The sequence below is a fragment of the Nesoenas mayeri genome (genome assembly GCF_963082525.1).
Source record: "Nesoenas mayeri genome assembly, chromosome: 5".
Classification (NCBI taxonomy): Eukaryota; Metazoa; Chordata; class Aves; order Columbiformes; family Columbidae; genus Nesoenas; species Nesoenas mayeri.
The window spans coordinates 42,587,506-42,608,666 of record NC_137548.1 but is presented as its reverse complement, the minus strand read 5'-3'; the positions used below and the strand labels follow the sequence as shown (position 1 = coordinate 42,608,666).

Below are 21,161 nucleotides of genomic sequence, written 5' to 3'. Positions count from 1 at the left end.
TAGCACTGGAAGAGAGGCCCTTATTCAGGCACAAGAATATTTGATGCTTGTGGTCAGCTGATCAAGGAATGAATTTTTGGGGGCTAAAACTAACTTCACTATGCAAGCTGTTTTTTAACCCAGAATGATATCCTGATATAGCTTGCTGTATAGCTACAGAAATGTTTGTGGCAGCCTGCAATGAAGACAGGAGGTAGATGTTAATGAACGTTTCTTTGTACAGTGATTTTTAGCTTTGATCATCTTTGTGCATATGTGAAATTCATTGTTTGACTTCTCAGAAAGAAGCAGATTGGGTTCTGCTTTAAGGGATTGACTTCGTTTTAGGGAGAACAGGGATTCTGTTTTCAGAAAGACATCTGCTTTCACAGGTAGCTACTGAAATGAGTTAAGAAAAAATGTTTTCTCAGTCATGTCCTGCAATTCAAGAAATTACATATCTGAAAAGAGAGGTCTCTGGGGGGTACTGTCCTTTTGCTTAAAGGAGCAAAAGTAGTGACACCATAGCAGCAGAGATGTGAGGAACTGAAATCACAGAATCACAGAATACTTTGGGTTGGAAGGGACCTTTAAAGATCATCTAGTCCACCCCTGGTTTGTGGGCAGGGACATCTTTCAGTAGATCAGGTTGCTCAAAGCCTCATCCAGCCTGACCTTGAACACTTCCAGTGATGAGGCATCCACAGCTTCTCTGGACAACCCATATGGGGCTATTTACCCGCCAGTTCCTGGGAAATCAGAGGAGCTGGGGGAAAGCCACCAGTAGCCCATCTCATTACAAAAAGCTTTCTCACTATGTCATTCCTAGAGGTAAAGTATCTGGTGTTTCTGTCTAATCTCCTTCCTTAGTATATAGAATATTGTGGTGTGATGTTTATAACCTGGTGGAAAAGAGAAGTCCTGCTTCTAGATGGTAGCCCTTGACATTGTAAATTAGGAAGACGCTTTATATTTTATCCTTGAGAACCATTCTGTCTCTAAAAAAGGAGCATGCAGTGCCATCTTGAAAGTAGAACACTGTTGAACTTGTGCGCTTTGACATGTCCTGTTAAGTGCCGAACTTCATAGCACTAGTGTGAGGTTGTAGGCTGAGGATCAGTGCTCAAGGCAAAGCTTTGCCGTGCCGTGGAAATACTTCCTGTGGTCCGGCCAGACTTTGAAACAGAATAAAGATGAAGTCAGAGGAGGAATCTTCTCGCTGCTGACTTAAGTTCTTTGAGGCTTCTCTGCAAGCTTATAAACTATTTGAAGAGTGCTACAGCTGCTAATAACGCTTTTATTTTTTTTCTTCTTTTTCGGCCTCATCTGACTCTGCTGAGAAGGCTGCTGATTTAAAAAAAAAAAAAGGCATAAGGTGTTTGTTTATGGAATCCCATAGAAAATAAGATCTGCTCCTCAAGACATCAATATTTCAATCTTTTCCCTCTCCCCTACCAAGACACTTCCGTTCTGAAATAGCTTCCAATTAGCTGGAATTTTGGCTACAGTTTCCATTGTCATTGTGTCCTTCTTGCAGGCATAGTTCTTGCTACAATCCCATCCCCAGCCCTTCTGACTCCCCACTTTATGCTTCATAGTACTTGGTTTGTCCATCATGATTTATTACCATATGGAAATGTTCTGGTTTACTCTGCTTCTTCCTTTTTGCATGCTGAGCCCAACTCTGGCATTTCTGGATTGTTAGCCCTGTCTCCCTCTGCCAGGGTCTAGTAGGGATGTATGAAGATGTAGCAGCTGTGCTCATCCTGAACCAGGTATTTGCCAAGCTCGCCTAGGCACAGAACAAAGGCAAGCTGCAAGTTTGCCAGGGTACTGTGAAGCTGAATGTGTAACAGTGGAGTGATGAGTTGGAGAAATTTTTTCTGACTCTTCGTGATTTTAGAAATAAACTATTTTCCCAGTAAAGCGTGTGACCGCAACAGCTCAATTTTTTTCCCCATTGTTTCCTGTAAATCAGAGGTGGTCATGTAAGAGAGTCCACTTCCACAGAAGAGGCTATTGTGCTTCCTGGGTCTGACTTGAGCCTCAAGTGGTTTGGGGAGTTCGGGCAGATGAAATGATACAGCTGAAGTTCAGGGCTGCCTGCCAGCTCCGCTCCCCATCAGAGAAACAGCTCCGTGGCCAACCTCCATCTCCAAGCAGCTCTTCTTCCTGTTACAATTAAACAAAGAAAAGATAGTTTGAAAGTAGGATGTTTCTCACTGAGGCGGACGCGCCTGAGCAAGTGACAGCAGCATGATCAGTGCTGTCCTGTGGTCTCAGCGCTGGGCCCCAGCACGCTCTGGAGCCCTGGGCTGCTCTCCATGCTCGCCTGGGACTCAGGTCCACAGCAGCCACCTCACTAATGCTCAGTCCAGCAGCCTCACAAGAGAGGACTCCCAGCAGTCTTAGGGAATTGGCTTTGCGTGGCCTTGCGGGATTTTGGTCTCTGCTCTGTCTTTCTCTATTAATTGCAAAATGAAAAAAGATGGCTTTAGATTTCTTCTCTCCTTATTGCCAGTTTTGCTTTTAATAACTCTGAAATAAATGTGATCTGCTTTTAAACTGTAACTGTCAGTCATACGGTCATTGGTCTGGGGAATTTCTTTGGCAGCAGAGGCAATGCCACCTCTGGCATTTATTTAATATTCTTCTAGTAAGAGTTGCAGATCCTTAAAATTTCTCACAGATAACAAGTAAATATTGACTCCATGAGCAGTGCAAAATATAGCCTTTTCACAGATAAAATATTTGAAGATATTGTCTCTTGTTTCTATCTTCTGAATATAGTTTCTCTCATGTCTGCTCACTATTTAATTTTCTAACCGTTGTGCTGAATTGGTCTCATTCTTCCACATTTAGTCACAGATTGGAAATTTGTCTCGTTATAACACTGGCTGGGAGCTGAGGAAGGTGATTTGATCAATACTTACTGATCCACAGTGGGATACAGAAGAGCTTAAAAGAAAAAAAGTAAAAAAAGGCGTGCTAAACAGTGTATAAACAGGAGCAACTGTAAAGAAAGTGTCATCCTTAAGGGTGGCTAGGAGTGGACAGTGCACCCACCACTATTTTCCTTTGGCAGTGCTGTTGCTGCTGGTGTACCAGGCCTTCCCCAGCTTCAAGCGTAATTATGCTGTAGATGTAAGCACTCCAAGTTGGCACAACGGCTTGATTAATTTGTTCTCTGATGTTTCTTTTGATCTGTTCTGTCAGCTCGGTGGCTGCATTAACAACTAAAGAAAACAAGAGATGAAAGGGCAGCCTTGTTGTAAATGGTTTTCCAAGAATAGCTTTTTTTTTTCCCTAAAATCTTCTGTATTGGCTTCATTATCATAGATCAGGCCTCAGGCTCAAAGAAATCAAATAGCCTGTGGCTTTGTCAAATGCGTAGGTATCTTCATCCTCCCTGTGTTTGGGGAATCTTGTAGATGCTGCTCCTTAAAATGAAAGCTTGCTGAGATCTCCACCTCTCACATTTAGACCTTTTCTGCTGGCACAGCAGGCTCCCTTGGCTCTAGGTCTAAGTGCTACCTAAGTCCTTCATCCTTTGTAAATGAGAGGAGAGCGAAGAACCATCATGCCAGCGTGAATCAGATCTTGAAAGACTGAAATAAAGGGCACTCCCTCTTGTTCAGCGCAGCTTGCATCTGTGATGTTTTACGTTCCAGGCATACATCAAGGGGGAAAGATAGTTCACGTTGGCAGAGGAGCTCACAATCTGTTTTGCTAAGAGGCATTCGCCATATGCAACAAACTTTAAAAAGAACAAGACGCAGTCATGTTGGCCATCATTGTGGACTGCTCACCAAAAACCTCTGTGCTGTGCTGAAGGAAAGGTGGGGGGGGGGGCTGGAGGAGGAGCGGGGGGAAAGGAAGAACTATGTAGATAGAAAATGAGTGAACATGTGTTATATGATAAATAGACTCTTGGTGACTGGTGATTCAAACTCAGCATTGCTTTAAAAAGACATATGGTAAATGCTAGATGAGGAAGAGCATTAGATACCTGAAGAGGTAAAAAAACAATCAAGGAACTGTGAAGATATGTATAAGACATGACAATATCCCTCAATCTGTAAATGCTACAAAAGAAATGCAAGCATCTTTTACATTAGAAAAATAAAGCTGTGGGATTCTTCTGAATGTTTAGATTTAAAAAAACAACAAAAACAACAACAAAAAACCAACTTTAAAGGCTGAGAAGAGGCGTGAGTTGTATAGACTATGATTTTCAAGAGTTATAAGAAGAAGGAAGAAACATTATCTGTGCCCAGAGAAATCAGTATCTGTCCCCTCTAAAACTTTCACCTCTTTGAAAATCACTAGTGGTTCATCAGTACAAAAGGATCCTTGGGCTAAATGACACTCATACCTTTGGTCTGATGAAGCAAGTGTACACAAGGTTGCATATTAGCACTGATATTTCTATTTTAAGTGTGTTCCCTGGTGCAGTTTAGGATTGCCATCTCTTTCACTGTTGTGCCATCTGGGTAGCTCAGTCTTTTCTATGATCACCAAAGTTAATTCTCTGTTGTTTCCAACTGGGAAGTTTCTAGGTGAAATGGAAATTTATAAATGTTAACACACTCTATAAGGCTTTCCTTTCCCTTCTGTTATGTGTCTGTGTACTTCAGTTTCCTGTTTGTGGTCTGATCATGCTATATTAATCAAGTTACCCCACTTTATCAACAGATTGCATCTGCCAGCTCCAATATGTGCACAGCCCATTGATAAAGCTGATAAATAGGACTGGTTTTGAAATGGGTTGCTGAAGAACTCTGCTGAAATCCTCCCACTTTGTCAGGGATTACAACAGTGCAACCTGTTGTCATGTGTCTTTTAGCTGGTTCACAGCATATACTGCAGTTCTTTTGTTGATGTGCATCTTCGTTTGTGATGACGTAATGAGTATTTGAGTGAAGCCTAGATTAAAAAAAAAAAAAAAAGAAGGATAAGTTTTAATTCTACCTTTTTCAAAATTAGGTAGGATAATCTTTATTCTGTTGTCTTTCTGTTCAACTAGCTGCAGACTAAGCATTAAGCATTTGGGAATGTTGTCATCTCGTGGACCATCTGTTCTTTGAAGGGCCATGTGTATTTTAGATTCTGTTATTACGGAACTGACAGTGACTACCATTATTTACCTTATTCTGTTCAGCACCTTTCTGTTTATACTAGGTTGAAAATTACTGTTTTTAGCAGCTTTGAGACTGAAAAAATGGTTGAATAAATTTAGACTACAGGTGTAGGTGGTTTGGTACAGAGTGTAATTACACAGGCCACTTTTTATCCTTGTCATCTTTTTCATCAGAGTTGCTTAAATGGAACAGCAGAAGTTGATACTCAGCTGTGTAGGAAAGCAGTTCCCAGGAAAAATGTATTTGAGCCCAGAAGAACTAAAGATGAGGTTCAGCAAGTACTTTAAATCAGCAATGCTGGAAGAAGGAACAATCATGTCTGCTCCCCTGTCATGACTACTTGTCCGGCTGCTGCGAGTGTCTGTGTGGCCGTGTGACGTACCAGGTTGGGAAACTGTTCTGGCTAAAAAGTGACCTAGAGAACAGTCAGTAATTTCTCAGCCATATCAGTTCCCTGGTGTAGCTTTCTTTCCACAGAAGTGTTGGAAACAAAGGGCAGGGATTGTTTCTTCTGGCAGCAGCGCCAGTTTGTTAAATCGTTGAGTTACAGCCTTAATTTGATTTTGAAGTTCAGACTTTCAAAGTATGCACAAAGCATTCTTGGCACTGTTCTTTTGTTAAACTAATAAGAAATATAGCACAAGAAGTGCCTTCATAAACTCTTCTACAATTTTAGCTGAGCAAATCAAAAACACTTCTAGGCTGGGCATAGTTTGATGGTTTAGAAGAAGATTTTTGGATTGTGGAAGTTAACATAGTGCTCCACATGATGCTATAGTTTCAAGCATGTGAGATGGGGTGTTCAGTCTTTTAGCATGCAAAGTTTCTATCTTGCAAATGTGGGCTTTATATATATATATACACACATATAAAATCCCCTTGAGTTTGAAAATACTAGAATCTGAAATTTCCACATCCCCAAAATAGTGTATGCAGTTTCAGCTCCAAACCTCCTGGAGTAATTGCTGCAGTTTTAGTGAAATACTGGAGTGTGTTTAGGTTAGGCTGAGGGGGTGAATGTAACTCCAGCTTTGTCTTATGAAGCCACTGTTGATTGAACTGTTGATGATGACGATGCTACAAGGCCTTGGAACGTCATTGTACTGGGAGTGGCACAAGTGCATACTAAGATTCAGTAATCCAAAGAGCTTGTAATCTGCATAGAGGGGAAAAGATTTGGATGAGGTCACCCAGCAACTCGCCAGCAGATACTGAAGTAAAACTTATGTTTTGTGAGCTGCTGCTCACTACCCTGTCTATTGAACAGTTACTTCACTGACTGCGCGAATGTCTCAAATATTGGAGTAATTAAATGGAGGACCGGCTGGAAAAGTCTCTGCCCTTTCTCACTTGCTTTAAGGTTGGTGTAAAAATCAGCTGTCAGAAGTGAACGTCTGTATCTGCAGGGAGGAATTTTTCTCTCATCTCCTGTTTATTGGAGATAAGGGGAACTGGAACCAGGGGCTCCACAAGAGAAGGGGAAGTGAATTAAGGTGTACTGTTTCTAATGATACCTACCACTGCTGGAGTTCGTCAGAAAGTCACAATTTGAGGCTTGTTTAAACTGTACTGTCCTTTGCAAAGGATGGTGTTGTGCTCAAAGGCAGGGTTTGATAAAGTGCAATTGCCACTATTTCTTGGCTGAAGGCTCCAGGAGGTGAGTAGATTTCATTTCCTGGGCTCATTGCAGTGTCTTATCTCCGTTTTGGAGCAAGTTTTACATTAATCAGGGTATTAACATTTCATAAACTTTTGGAGGAAGCTGAATGTCTCGAGTGCCTCTTGCATGTACTCTCCAGTCTCCAACGTTAGGTCTAAATCTTACTTTGTTCTCTATTGAACCTGAGTGCTTTAATCACTGTTCCTTTCATTTTTCTGTGCAGCCTCTGTGAACGTGCTTGTTCAAAACTGCAAGATTTACAATGATGCTAGCTGTGATATCTCTGCCGATGGGCAGCTGCTGGCAGCCTTCATTCCCAGCAGTCAAAGAGGCTTCCCTGATGAAGGAATACTGGCTGTGTATTCTCTGGCACCCCACAACTTGGGCGAGATGCTTTACACAAAGCGATTTGGTAAGAATGCAGCAAGAAGTCAGGGTTGGGGGGTGGTGAGAAGTTACCTCAGAACTCAGCCCTTAGTGAGAAATGCAACAGTCTAAACAGCAGTGACTGTAATAACAAGGAACAGCTGCAAATACAGTGCTGCTGGGGAGAAGCTTGTGGTATGGTCTGGACACGTAAGGTGCTGGTAGGACATAGCTGCCACAGGATAGTTTTTGTTTTGTTTTGGGTTTTTTTTGTTGAAGAATTTCATTGTCTTAGTGGAAATACACTTGCTACAAGAAGGATCTTGCAAAATTTATAATTGTGCAGGTCTCCTTATTTTTCTTTACCCCTTCTAAGGATGAGCTTAGTATGCCATACATCATGGGAATGCTGGAAGGGAATGAAGAAACTGTGGGGATTAGGCACAGGGAGGGATGTCAGCCTTTGAGAGAAATAACCACTATTCTCTTTATAGGCCCTAATGCCATTTCTGTGAGCCTGTCTCCAATGGGCAGATACGTAATGGTGGGACTTGCTTCTCGACGTATCCTGTTGCACCCGTCCACAGAACACATGGTTGCTCAAGTCTTCAGGCTGCAACAGCCCCATGGTGGAGAAACCTCTATGAGGGTAAGTATGTATATTCTGTTTCTTTTCGTCAGTGATTTTGTGTTGCTTTTGCTCTAACCTAGTAGGTAGTTGCTGGGTTATGATAGCAAAGAGGTAACATGCTCCAGGCCTACTTGAGTAATAAGCATGTGAAGGAATTTATTACAGAGGTATGGAAACATGGCAGGAGAACATAAATAGAAGAGAATTGTGAAACTTTACTCTGTTTTCAAATATGATGGCAAACAAATATATTCCATGTTGTGTATGGTATCTTAAGTCTAGCTGTCACTCATAGTACCTAGTAGGTCTTTTGCACTTCTTAGGGTAATATGCATCTTGCTTGTGGTACTGCAGTTGGCTTTGCTGAGGGAGTTTTTCAGCTGAGGTTTGAGGATCATTTCCTAACACTCTCCTGTAGGAGAGTGGCCACCAACATTCCAAGAAGGGTAGGAGCCAACTTCACCTCATACTCTCAGACTGAAGGTGAGGCTTACCCTAATTTTGTAAAACAGGCTTTTGTTGGCTATTTATTAGTGAGCTTTCTATGTATATGTAGGCCTATTTTGACAATGAAATTATCTTACCGTTTCTCCTTTGCGGGAGAGCTGAACTATGACCCGTTCTGACTCGTTGAGTACCTGAGCACAAACCTTTATCTTTTTGCAAACTGTCAAGTAGAGTTACGAGAAAGTGTGTATTTTGCTTTGTTCATCAGTAGAGCACAACAGATATTCAGTGATAGTTTAGGATGGGAGAAGCCATGTCCAGTTGATAATGCACAAAGAGTTGAGAAGGCAGAACTAGGTAATTTCTAAAGCTGGAATTTGGGCTAGATTCAGGCATTATGCCATGTATTCAGGTGACTTTTGTGGCAGATGAAAAACAGCTATTCAAACCTTTTCACTTTGGGGGGTAACTTGATCATAGTGGAATTTGTTTCATGAGCAACTTTTTTGCCTCTGCCTATATCTACTTTTTTTTTTTTGCCTTATAAGTTATTTGTTCTTTTTTAAAAGGCCTCTCTGATTATTATTACTTTTGGCAGAGTTTTCCCAGCGCACAAATGTTGCACTGAGCCATTTCTCTAGTGGCCTGGCACTGGGGAGAGACTCGTCTCTCGAATAAATTTCTTGATTCAACTTCAGGCTCTGTAGTTGCTCTCCAGACTGCTCGTGATTCAGAGAGGGTCATCTCAGTCCTGTCATTACGTGGGCTGTTTTTATCAGCTTTTACAAAACTTTCATTTATTGTCATTGTCTGTTCCATGTTATAATGCAAGGAAAGGTCACTGATGAGGATATTCTTTGGTGCACCAGTCAGCACTTTTTCAGCCCTGGTTCTGAGCTATCATTCTGGTATGAGCCTCTTAAGGTAAGAGACAGAAATTTAAGAGTATTTATGAGAAAAGCGCAATTTGGTTAGCAGGTATGGTAGGTGAAAGCTGCATGGATATGATAAGATCACTAATTACATGGATTCGGTATCCGGTTAGATCCTTTTAAAAGTCTAGTTTGCCCTAGTACTGTTTCTTTATTCAGGTATTTTAAGAACCTCGTGAAGTACATCACTTTTACTGCCAGATATGGGACTGTTCCCTTCCCGCAGTTGTTTTGCCATATTGTAATAAGCTAAGATAGATAAGTCCTATAGGCTAAAATCGTGTCTCTTCCCATAAAGAGCTATGGTAGGGTTCTTCCTCTCATCCATTCTTTACATTTGCTCTAAATTCCAGTTGCTAAGTTCTTCCTTTTAGAGACTTTTTTTTTTTTTTGTAGCCAGCTAAATCAATAAGCTTCTGTTTAAATCTTCCATTTATATTTTTCATCTCCATTTCAAACCTATCTTCTTTCCCTGTGGTGTGTTACACTCTTGAAATGCTTGTACCCTTGCTCTTAGTCACCATTTAGTGAAGTAATGCTTTGTATTCCCTTAATCTTTTCTTGTAATTCAATCTTTCGGCTTTCCTTTTTTTTTTTCCCCCTTATAAATTCTCTCCAGAATACCCTTCTTTTTTTTTTTTTCTTCTTCTTTTTTTCCCCCCTTCATTCTGGGATATGTATAAATGTGTATAATGTGATAAGCGTAGTCTTACCAGAAGCCCACAGAGGGTTTTTTTTTTTTGCTTTTTTTGGACTACAGGGCTTTACTTATGCAGTCATAAACTATTGTGTTTTTTTTTTTCCTTTTGCTGTTATGGTGCATTGAAAATGTTGTACAGTTTTTCCCACTCTTGCTTTTCAGACTTTCTCCACATCACTGTACTCCTGTCTTTCTCATCTGCTGTAGTTCTGGATTATTTTTCTCCAGATGGATTGCAAGTATTCTAAAGGTTGCTTTTTTCATCTTTCTTGCACATATATTTTTAGCTTCCAAAAACCTTTCCCCCACGTTTTCAAATCTATCCAGTCTAGCAGAGTTTGCTAACTAATTTGCTCGTTTTCCCTTTCCCCACATCACATTTAAAGATGTTAAAAGTGTTTCTTTTCTGACTGCTTTGGACTTTTGGACTTTAAGCTTTCTGCCTATGTGACAGGGTCGCAACTAGACCAGTTTGAATTAATTTGCTTAAAGAGACTTTGTGTGGGATGATGTTGAGTCTTGTTTCAACATTCTGGTGCGTTGTTGGTCATCTTTATGCAGTCTGTAGGGCTTGGAAAATGTAAAACTGTTAATCTTGTACGTATTATTCCTTCATGAAATTTTAAAAATTAGTAGATCATCTACTGGTATTTATTCTGTCTTGAGTTTTGCAACGAGACTCCTCCATAAGTTCGTAATACTTTTCAGGACATGCAAAATAGAAATAGAGCTTAAAGTAGGAAACTTTATAATATTCTTAGCACATTGTCTTCGCAATGGCTTCTGTATTCATATTCAGTTGAGTAAAAACCTGTTTGCAGCTTGGCCATCATGCAGTAGAAAAAGGTTTAGGAAAAAAGGCACTGGTGAAATTGTATTCTTCAATCTCTAATTTAATGTGCACATTAGGGAGAATCAGAAAGCATCCTTGTTGCCTCTGTGCCAACCGCTTGTAATACAAAGCAAATGTTACTCAACTTCTTAATTAAAAATAAGTCATAGCTATGTTCTGAAGCAGTGCTTTGTAGATATTTTAATTTTACATTACTTGCAAAACCCCCAAGAGCGAAATTAAAGAGAAATGCTACATCACATTCTCTGAAAATTCTTGTAAGTTGTCTCACGATTGTTCCTTACTTCCCTGACACTTTTTGATTTGCAGTCAATGAACTGGGAGAGCAGGTCTTGGCAACGTGGCCTGTAAGTCACTGCAGAAGCGTGGTGACCTGCTGAGGAGTGAAATACAGTGATTATTTTGGCTTCCAATTAAAAAGGAAAGACCCGTCCTCCACATCATTGACTACCAGTCAGTGGAATGCAGGTTTCTAATCCTCAGAGAATTTCTTCTGTCTTGCTGTTTAAATAGAGGTTTTGAAGATGCAATTTATTAGTTTTGTTATATGAAACTCTAATACATTTAATTGCATCTAGAAATTGACTGGCTGCTGGTGTAATTTTCAGAGTCTGAGAGAAATGTTCTCTCTGAGGATTACAGCACTTCTGCATTGTATAAAGGAGCATCTTGGTTATAAAGTGTGCATTGTCTGTATGCATCTTGCTCCTGATATTTCAGAGACTGGGTTGAGTTCTACAGGTCAGGGCTGACTTGATTTGACACTGACAAACTGTGCTCAGAAATGGAGTAAAAGTAGTGGATTGTCATCAAATATGGTGGAGTCATGAGCTAGAGGTTCCTGCTCTTTCTGTTCACTCCCTTGGGATTGATTTGCTTAGCATTTCAGATGGAAACTTGATTTTGCTAAAAAACAAGTTTGTTTTTCAGACTGAGCCTTAAAAAGCTCTCTAGTAGTGTTGACTTTTGACACGAGTGGTATGTATAAGCTTCATTTTTTGTTGTGTTTGCACTTTGGTGTTGTTTTTTTATTTTTTTTTTTTCCCCCCAAACCTATCTGGCATCTCTGAAATCTTTCTGTAGCTGGAGAGTACAAGGAAAGAATTGCTTTTAGCGGATCTCTAGCTTGAGGCTGTACAGGTAGCACTGACACTGGGAATTGTTTGGAAATATTTGAGTTTCAGAGATGGGAAGTTTGGAGAAAGGACTCCAAATATGGAGAAAGGAGATGTTTTGCAGCCTATTTTGAAGTCACAGATGGAGCTGATCTCCAAATAAAAGAGGATCTGTTTTCAAGCTGCATGGGTCTAGGGTGATTTCTGAATTCTGTATGATTCCAAGAGTATATGGAAGTTAAGAACTTAGAACAACATGAAATTAGAAACTTGGTCAGACCTGAAGTTCCTTAGAAACATAGAACAGTAAGGATCATTTTACCCTGGATCTGTTAGCAATGGATATTAATGAAAAAGAAGGCCAGCATGTAGTTTTATTTCTGGCATTCACAAATTCTAATGCCCTTGCAATATTTAATGTTTTTCATTTACCTACAGGAAGTTAACTGAAATACCAGAAAAACATGATTGCTGTAATCAAAATTAAAATAAAACTTGGAAAGGGGCTTTTAAGCTGAGGATAAAAAAATTGAAGTAGGTGATAGAAAAATTTGATTGACATGAAGCTAAAGAGCAAATAATGCAATTTGTTTGGATCAGGTGGCTTAACCAAGCCTCATCTCAGGTCCTACATTGTGCTTTGAATCTGGAAGGAAATTCAGGCTGTAGAGATCCAGAATTAACTCTTGACAAGACCACAGGTATTTGGGAGACATCCTGATGAAGTGGTTGGTCAGTAGCCTGGATGGAACAGAATATGTGTATACTTCCATTGTAAACAGATGGAGAATTCCAAATCCTTCAGGAAGAAGGGCCTGAAGCAGACAGGCACATGGAGTTCTAGCACAGAGCCAAGCTTTTTTTCAGCATATTAACTTGTAACGATGAAAATGCACAGAATATGTGCACTTACTGAGTGCTCTTGTCTTCTGAGCTTTGTGCAGGTGTCAGCAGAATGTATCCAGTGTGCTCTGCAAAGGTCACTGCCAGACCTCCTTGTCCCACTGTGTGAGCTCTGAATGCTCCTGCAGCCCTAAGGGAAGGGGCTTTAAGCCTGTGAGCGAATGACCGTGCACGTTCGCTTCACTGGGGTGCAAGTTACTGTTCTGTCAGAAACCTTAGTAATGTGAAAAAAGAAACTGATTGGGAGAATATATGAAGATGGATTACCGCAACATGTTACCTGCAGTGGAAAATTTCAAACACACTAGCATACTTCTGAAAACAAGAGTAGTTTGCAAGAGAGAGAGTACCAACCTCTTGCTGTGTTATTGAGAAAGCATGCTTGTTGGTGTGGTCCTTTGCGTCTCCTTCGGAGAGATTTTGACATCTTCAGGTCAACAGGGGCAGCTTCTGACAGCTCTGAGTAGAACTGCAAATAATATATTCAATTACTGCCCAAAACAATTTTCCATTTTTGGCAGCGATTGAACCAGGTAGATGTTTCTTAGACTACCAAAAGTCCAAGCAGAGCCACAAACTGCATGTACTTTTGATACTAGGAAGGGACATGGGGACAGAACCCTTTTCTGAACAATATGGAAAATCCCTCCTTTTAATACCAAGTGGAACATAATAGTCAAAATAGTTTTATATGCTCTGTGTATCAGCAAATTCTGGCAAATGTCTTTAGAAAGACAGTTCTGGGCCCCTCAGTTCAAGAAGGACAGGGAACTGCTGGAGAGGGTCCAGCGTAGGGCAACAAAGATGATTAAGGGAGTGGAGCATCTCCCTTATGAGGAAAGGCTGAGGGAGCTGGGTCTCTTTAGCTTGGAGAAGAGGAGACTGAGGGGTGACCTCATTAATGTTCATAAATATATAAAGGGTGAGTGTCACGAGGATGGAGCCAGGCTCTTCTCTGTGGTAAACAATGATAGGACAAGGGGTAATGGGATCAAGCTGGAACACAAGAGGTTCCACTTAAATTTGAGAAGAAACTTCTTCTCAGTGAGGGTGACAGACACTGGAACAGGCTGCCCAGGGAGGTTGTGGAGTCTCCTTCTCTGGAGACATTCAAAACCCGCCTGGACATGTTCCTGTGCGACCTCACCTAGGCGTTCCTGCTCCAGCAGGGGGATTGGACTAGATGATCTTTTGAGGTCCCTTCCAATCCCAAACATACTGTGATACTGTGATGTCCAAAACCTGTCTTGGTAAGCACTGCTGATGTAGGGTGGTGTAAGAGCTGTGTTCAACAGCACTGGAAAATGAAACACCACCTTGGTGTCGCAGATGGCATGAAGATTTGCATAGATGTGCTGCATGTGAGCATAGGTGTGGGAATGGTATGTTGTAGGAGTTAAATTGTTATCTTGACCAATTCACCCATGTCTGCATGAAGGCTGCTGAGACAGAACTTAAAAGAAACTGTAAAGACTTAAAACTCATTAGGATCCCTTCATAAAATATTGTGTTTTAAAAACCTCATGGGGTGGTTAAACATTGAAACAGTGTCAGTTTTAGCAAACTGGTGTGAAAAAAAAAGGCAAGTGACACCTATTCAGGATGGTTTTTCTTCATGGGTTGTGAAGTTGAGAACCAAGACTTTTTGTTTAATATGGGGTTCTGTTTTAGGAGAGCTGAGCTTTAGCAGTTCAGGGAAGGCACGGAGCCTATTTGCCCACAGTCACTACTCTTAGCTTTGGTGCAGTTGGGTACGTAGTTTTAACTAGGCAGAAAAAATTCTGGCAAAGATGGTTCCGCATCTGAGATTATTCACGTGCAGTCATCTTGCCCAAGTCAGGTAGGGGCGAGACAAGGTGAATTATCGCCCGACTTGCACTAAACTGGACATGGGCTGAGAACAGATTTGCAATTTCATGAAGACTTTTTTTTTTTAATTTTGCAATGCTTCTTTCTACCATCTTTCTTGAATTAAATTTAAACCAACTCTTTCCTGCGGTATTTATTCCTTCCAGACGTGTAGGCAGCTGGATGACAGCCTCTTTTCACCTAGATGAGGGTGCATGTAGCTCTGTCATCAACATATTGTTGACATTTGATCTTGTATGCTGTGCTATTGAGGCTCAGCAGACGGAGGGTGGGGTGGAATGGCTGCTGTGCGCGAAGCTTTTGCTCTTGTCATTAGATCTTTAACATATTGTAGATTTTGCTGTTGCAGTCTCAGCATGACATTTAATGAGGAATTCACAGGTACTGCTTTTGGTTTGCAGTCTGAGTTAAGGACAAAAATGAAGCAGCTTGTCACTCCTTTTGCCAGTGAAGTGACCATATTTTTATTAGGTTGTAGCATTGAGAGCTGTCAGTGATTTTTGCAAGATTTAGCAATAGCTGGGGGCACAGTCCTGTTTGCACAGTTCAGTTCACTTGTGCATCTGCACTGAATATATATGTATCTATCTTCTGTCATGCTAACACCCCCTTTGGCATTCCTGTTTCTCTCCTTTCATCTGTTCCAATCACATACACACGCAATTGAAAGGACAATTGTTTTGCTTAGCAATTTCTTGGTTACTCAGCCATAGGTTTCAGATCTGTGCTTGGACTAGTCCCTTAAAGGGCTTTTTGGAGACATTACCCTGGTTTTGCAGCCCTTGTGAGACAGATAACAAATTAATGAGCCACTTAACTGTAAGTGTGTTATTTTCCTGAGTGAGAGCTTTGTTACCTGAGATGATCCATTTCTTCATAAGACCTAGTTCTTGTTAATGTTTTGAAGCTTCCCCCTAGTTATTTTTAAAGCTCTTTCTGGTGTAGTTGCGTGGCACGCTTGTGAGATGAAGTACCAGCTGATAATGCCAGGAGCCAGCCTCAAGAAAGGAAGGGTTAGGTGTGCTGTAATGAGACTTCTGCTGAAAGATAATCAATAAATTGTGTGATCAAGTACAGTCAGGAAGAACCAGCCCTGTTTTACCTTTGCATAAAGTTTCTCAGTCCATCCAAGAGAAACTTCTGATTCAAGTATCCTCAGTTAAGGTTTTAAGTTGCTGAAAATTAAGGGTTACTTCTCATTTAATTCACTGGCTCAGGCTCAGAAAGCAAAACTAGGATTTTCTGCACTGACAACAGGTGCAGAAAAAGGCAGAAAGAGGTTTGTATTGGTAAAGACCAAAGAAGAATTTAATATATGATCCTCTTGCATCTAGGGAAGATAAATGGAGTTGAAAGAAATTTTATTTGTGCTGAGCATTAGATGATAAGATCCATTTGAGGATAAGGCAGACAAATCCAGGAAGATAAGTGCATTATTTTTTGCTTCTTCCATTTTAACAGAGAAGATCTAATGGAAAGACATGTATATTGTTGGCAGGAATCAGCTGTGGGGGAGGGGTTGAGAGCAGCATAGACCAACCTGCCTAATAAGGGGACATAGGGAGCAAAAAAGCAAGTATTTTCCCCTGCGTGATCATGGGAAGTGCATGCCTTTTTCTTTGCATCTGCGTATAGATACAGAAAGAAGACTCTTTCCAAACGAAGGGGAGACTTGCCTTGTTTCAAAATACTGATACACATTGTCTTATGAATAAATGTATTGAGCCATTGGGTCAGTTATCTCAAAGACTGTTTGTTTTGCTTTGCATTCAGGGCCCTCTGCTTCAGACAAACTAGATTTGAAATCTGCTGCAGAGGGCTCTGGGGTTGTGGCATTGCAAGGCATAAGCCTGAATTGCAGCAGCTTTTGTGAAATTCATTAATAGAAGGCAGAATAAAGAACATAATCTATGCCAGAAAAAAAGGGATAGTGTTATTTATTAAGGAGATCAGGTTAGGATGTCTGGTTTTTATTATGCTTCTGGAACTTAAAAAGCCACAGACTTATTTAAACTAATTGGCAGCATTATAGAAGTCAGTGATGCAGGTGGCTTTCTGGCAGCTAAGCAAAGGACACAGTGCTCTCAGTAGAGTGGTAGATGCTCTATAGCAAGTTATCTGATTCCCTGCTGTCAGAGGTGAACTAGTTAACACGTGGATGTTAAGTATATATCAGGTAAGATCTTTTGGTGGCAACACACTATTGGGATCAGTAAGGCAAAAAAGATAATGAATTTATTTAGGTGCTGTTCAGTCTCAGTAAGGTGCTTGCAATCAGAAAAAGAGTAAGTCAGGCTTCTGAAATTCCAAGTTATTGTTCAAGGTCAGATTGTAGAGCAGAATATGAAGGGCAGATGGGGAAATGCGAAATGTGTGCAGCCTTAGTTGTACTGCTGTTTGTGCCTTCATTCTGTCACTGCACCTCATCTGCTGCTCTGGCAAATACAAGTGCAGTTTGTAGTTTTCTGCATTTGTTTTATTGTACTTTGAGTAGTTTCAAACGGTGTGTAGGCTTTGCTTGGAGGTGTGCTTTCAGTGAAGTTAATACTTCGTTGTGAATTTGCTTTGCTTTCAGGGCTGGATCTGTATTACATACTCCATGTAGCTTAGTTTGCTAAAGTGTGTTACAAGATGAGGTACCTGTGCTGGCCGGAGGCTCTGGGATAGCTGCAGTGACATTGCCAAAGCTGTGCAGCCTGTATGATTGCTTTGGTGGTGTAATCTGTATCCATATGAAGGGCACTTCTTTTACCAGCATAAACTTTGCATCTGTGCAGGCATGAGGTACAAATGCGGGCTGCCAGTACATCTGTACCCACTCAGCAGAGATCAACACTCCTTTCTGAAGCTCTTTTCTCTGCAACCCAGGTCAGACTAGCTGTGAAACTGTGGATTTTACCAGTCCACCCAGTAAAAGGCTTTTGTTTGGTTTAGCGCAATAGATGTTTCTCTTCTGTTTGATTTCATTGTCAGCCTCTGCTGACAACCTCAGTTCAGCTGAAAATTAATAATTACATTTTAGGCTGGTGCCTGATAAACCCACTTGATCTGCTCCAGCCTTTCCTCTCCTTTTACCTGTCAGGATGGAGCTTCACAGATGACAAGATTTCCCCGTGTAAACAAGAGAACATCTGCACCCCCTTCCCACACAATCTTTATCAAGGCTGATCTAACAGCCCAACTTACTGCTTGTGCTAAGCAGAGGTAATGGCTTGAAATTTATTGGCACCCTGAAAGGCAATGAATCTAGTCGAGAGCAGAAATGTCTCTATTGAATTTTAAAAGATAAAAGATGAGTTCCTGCTGAGTTTCTCTACCCACTTGTGCCAACTTTGTCTTCTCCTCCAGCTTCAAAACATGATTTTTTTACTTGAGTGCCACAGAGGAGAAGGAAGGTCCCACTCTGCCAAACAAGCAGGATTCAAAACTCCCCTGCTTTTTGCTGCTCTCCTTAGGGGTGGGAAGGCCTTGAGCAAAGAGTCGGCTGTTCAGAGGACGTGGTTCCTCCGCTTTGGCCGGCACAGTGCTGCTCCGACCAGGTGAGCAGTGCAGCCCTGTTGCCAGCTGGCAGCCTGCTGCTACTCTGAGGACTGACAGGATCCTGGTGATTGCCCTGTCCAGCGTCTTATATTAGCACACCCCAGAAATGGAGGGGAAAAGTAGAACTTGAAGAGCGTTATTTAACAGCAGCAAGTTTCCTGGAACGGAGAGGGAGGGGAAGAGGGAAGCACTGGGTCGATAACTAGGGCTTTGCAGAGCAGATGCTTTTAGCAAAAAGTTTTCTTACTCCTCCAGGGCAGGTACAAATTAACTGTGTAGCTCTCTGCTTATGTGTTGTGCCCTGGGCCCCCTTCTTCGCACATAAGTACAGCAGCCTGACAGCGAGGAAGAGATCATCGGGAAAGATTCCTCCAGGCTGTTGATTGTCATGCAGCCTCTCCTGGCTCTCTGCCACAAGTAAATATTTAGTTTAATACCTAGGCGGTGGCTGTGACAGGTGCTACAGTGCTGATGTGCCAGCACTGACAAGTTGGAGGGAGAGCGGCGGCGGTGGACTTGAGGTGGCCTTTGCACTCCACATGCAGCATGTTTGCTGAACACTTGGAGGGCCTGTTTTTTCCTTTTTCCTTGTGACTTACAGCTCTACTTTCTCTAATCTATCTTTTCCCTTGCTGAATTCAGTGTTGAAAAAGTGACTGTGAAATGATGAAATGAGCTTTAGGGAGTTCAGTAGATGATACACGTGCCCACTCCTGTTCAGGAAGGGTAGAAAAGGCACACCAAAGAGATAAGTAGTTGTTTTTAGTGCAGTCTTTGAAAATAGTGAAGTGCACACATAAATTACTCAGGCAAATCTTTCCCCATACTTCATGGTTACAGGGATGTAAAATGGAAGCAACCAGCTGTTTTCTTTAGTGAGAGTTGCTTTCTCTTTGCATGAGAGTTGCCTTTTGTGTGGAAGCGTAACTACCTAGACAGTTTTGGTATTTCTAGAGGAAGACTTTTTATCTTGCTGACATCCCTGAAGAGGAGAAATGGAGTCCCTGAGATGACAGAAGACTTCTGGAATATCCTGTGAACTGGGGGGGAGATCACCAGAGACAGGGTTTTCTTGAAACACAAGCACAGGTCAAGCAACTATTCTGTGTAATCAAAGCTGGGTCATATGGCCCTAAACGGAAGGGGTAGGACCTTTATTGTCTGTTGAAATGACAATTATATGTTTATGTTGTTGCCAAGAAGATAACAGCTTGCTGTACTTACGTTGCCTGTTTGGACTTAAGCTTCCATAGGGATGTTCTGAAGCTCCCACTCCTCAGACTTCAGTGTTTATAGTTATATTCAAAATTCTGTTTCAGAACAGCATCTGGAAACAAATGCAACTGCCAGCTTCATAAATGCTGAATCACCACATCTAATGGTGTAGCTGTGTATAATATTATCGAATTAGTAGTGTAGTGATGCTAAGAGCAAGTTTGACATTGGTTATGGTGAAGAGCCTGGAAGCTTGCTGTGACTGCTGGCAGTGATTATGGTCTGATAAAATGTGATGCAATACAATATCTGTCCTAAATAAAAATGCCACCCTATTAAATTTAAACTCTCTGGAGGCTGTGTGGTGAGCATCTTAAAGCTTAGTGGACTTTTACAACAGTGGTTCTAAATTGATTCCTGAACACTGGGCCATCAATGTGGCTGTTACACATGGCCTGCAACTAGTCTGTGCAACAGCCCTAATAAAAGAGAACTGGTGAATTATCAGCTATATACATTTTATTGCTAGTTTTAAGAGTGTTTGAGGTTTGGCAACAATGTCTTGACCTAGAAGCTGGAGAATTGTATTAGTGTAGGATTCCTGTAGTAACTTGAATATTATTCCTAGAAGTATGGGACTATGGAGCATGGACAATCCCACTGACAAAGAGGTGGTCACTCTGTGGTATGCTCTCAGGCTGGCTACTTTGGTTGAAGTATCTCAGTAACTTTTTATAAGATTTAGCAATGGAAACAAAAAGACAAAAAAAAAAAATCCGAAAGGAATTAGGTGTGATCTATGGAAAATAATGCTTCCTGACAGGCTTCTGACCTTCTTTGAAGAGAGGTACCTGCTGATGTTGAAGGAACTTTAATTTTTTTTCCACTCTGTGGGTAGAGTAGGGGGTCTTACTAATGGATGTGATTGCAACAGCCCGTCTGTATGACTGCATCAGATTGATTAGCTGGGCCCTGGTTACTGCTGCGAGTGGTGATTATGCCAGTACAGCTGCTTTCTCTTTTTATGTACTAATTACCACACGCACGGATGTCATCACCCTTAACACTGCATGGAGTTGTCCCATTAGCGTGGGAGTGGGAAGCAGCAGGGGAGGGGAGCTCTTCGGTGTGACAAGCTGTTTAGAAGTGAATGGAGTGGAGTGATGAAGCAACTATTCTTACGCAGAATTTTTAAGCCGTCATGTCTTTGAGATGCTGCCCTCAGCCAACATTTTTGCAGGTTGTCAGGAGCAGTCCTGTGTCTTTGGCAGCACGTTCCATGGGGTGCTGTTTGCTGCAAAGCACCTGGACGCTGAGCTACCGCTGGCAAGTGTCCCCCTGTGGCACAGCCGGTTGCAGAGGTTGTGGGACAAGGTCAGTGCAAACTGACCTGCCTGTGGAGCAGAGCTTGCAGCCAGCCCAGGGAGGCAGGTTCTCCAGCTCTGAGACCTGGCAAAGCCGTTCTCAGGTGAAGAGAAACTATTTGTTTCTGTCTTGCCAAAGAAGGATATGATGGAAAGCCCTTGCAGTTCTTGAGGAATTTGTAATGCTTATTTTATGAATTTATGCTCCCAGCTCTGGCACAAACCTCCCTCTCTTGTCCTTCTCCAATCCAGTCTCCCTGTCTTGGAGTGCACCATAATCTCCATGGTAACAGGTGTTAACATCGTACATCTGATTTATGTATTTTTTTTTTTCCTCCTCTCCTTTTTTTTTTTTTCCTTCCATTGCCCCTGTCCCCACACACAGCAAACAAGGTGGGGAGTGAATGAGGTAGACATGACAGAGGTGGGTAAGAGCTGAATAAACC

At 41.6% G+C, this 21,161-nt stretch overlaps 1 protein-coding gene across 4 annotated transcripts in view; it reads left to right on the top strand.

Annotated features, from left to right (window-relative positions):
• AMBRA1 (autophagy and beclin 1 regulator 1) overlaps positions 1-21,161 on the top strand; it is a 134,075-nt gene that overhangs the window by 83,427 nt on the left and 29,487 nt on the right. For all 4 annotated transcript variants that reach the window (XM_080345376.1, XM_080345375.1, XM_080345373.1 and 1 more), the window contains 2 exons: positions 7,004-7,192; positions 7,641-7,795. In XM_080345376.1, the coding sequence (XP_080201502.1) occupies positions 7,004-7,192; positions 7,641-7,795 (344 nt within the window). The remainder of the gene's footprint in view (positions 1-7,003; positions 7,193-7,640; positions 7,796-21,161) is intronic.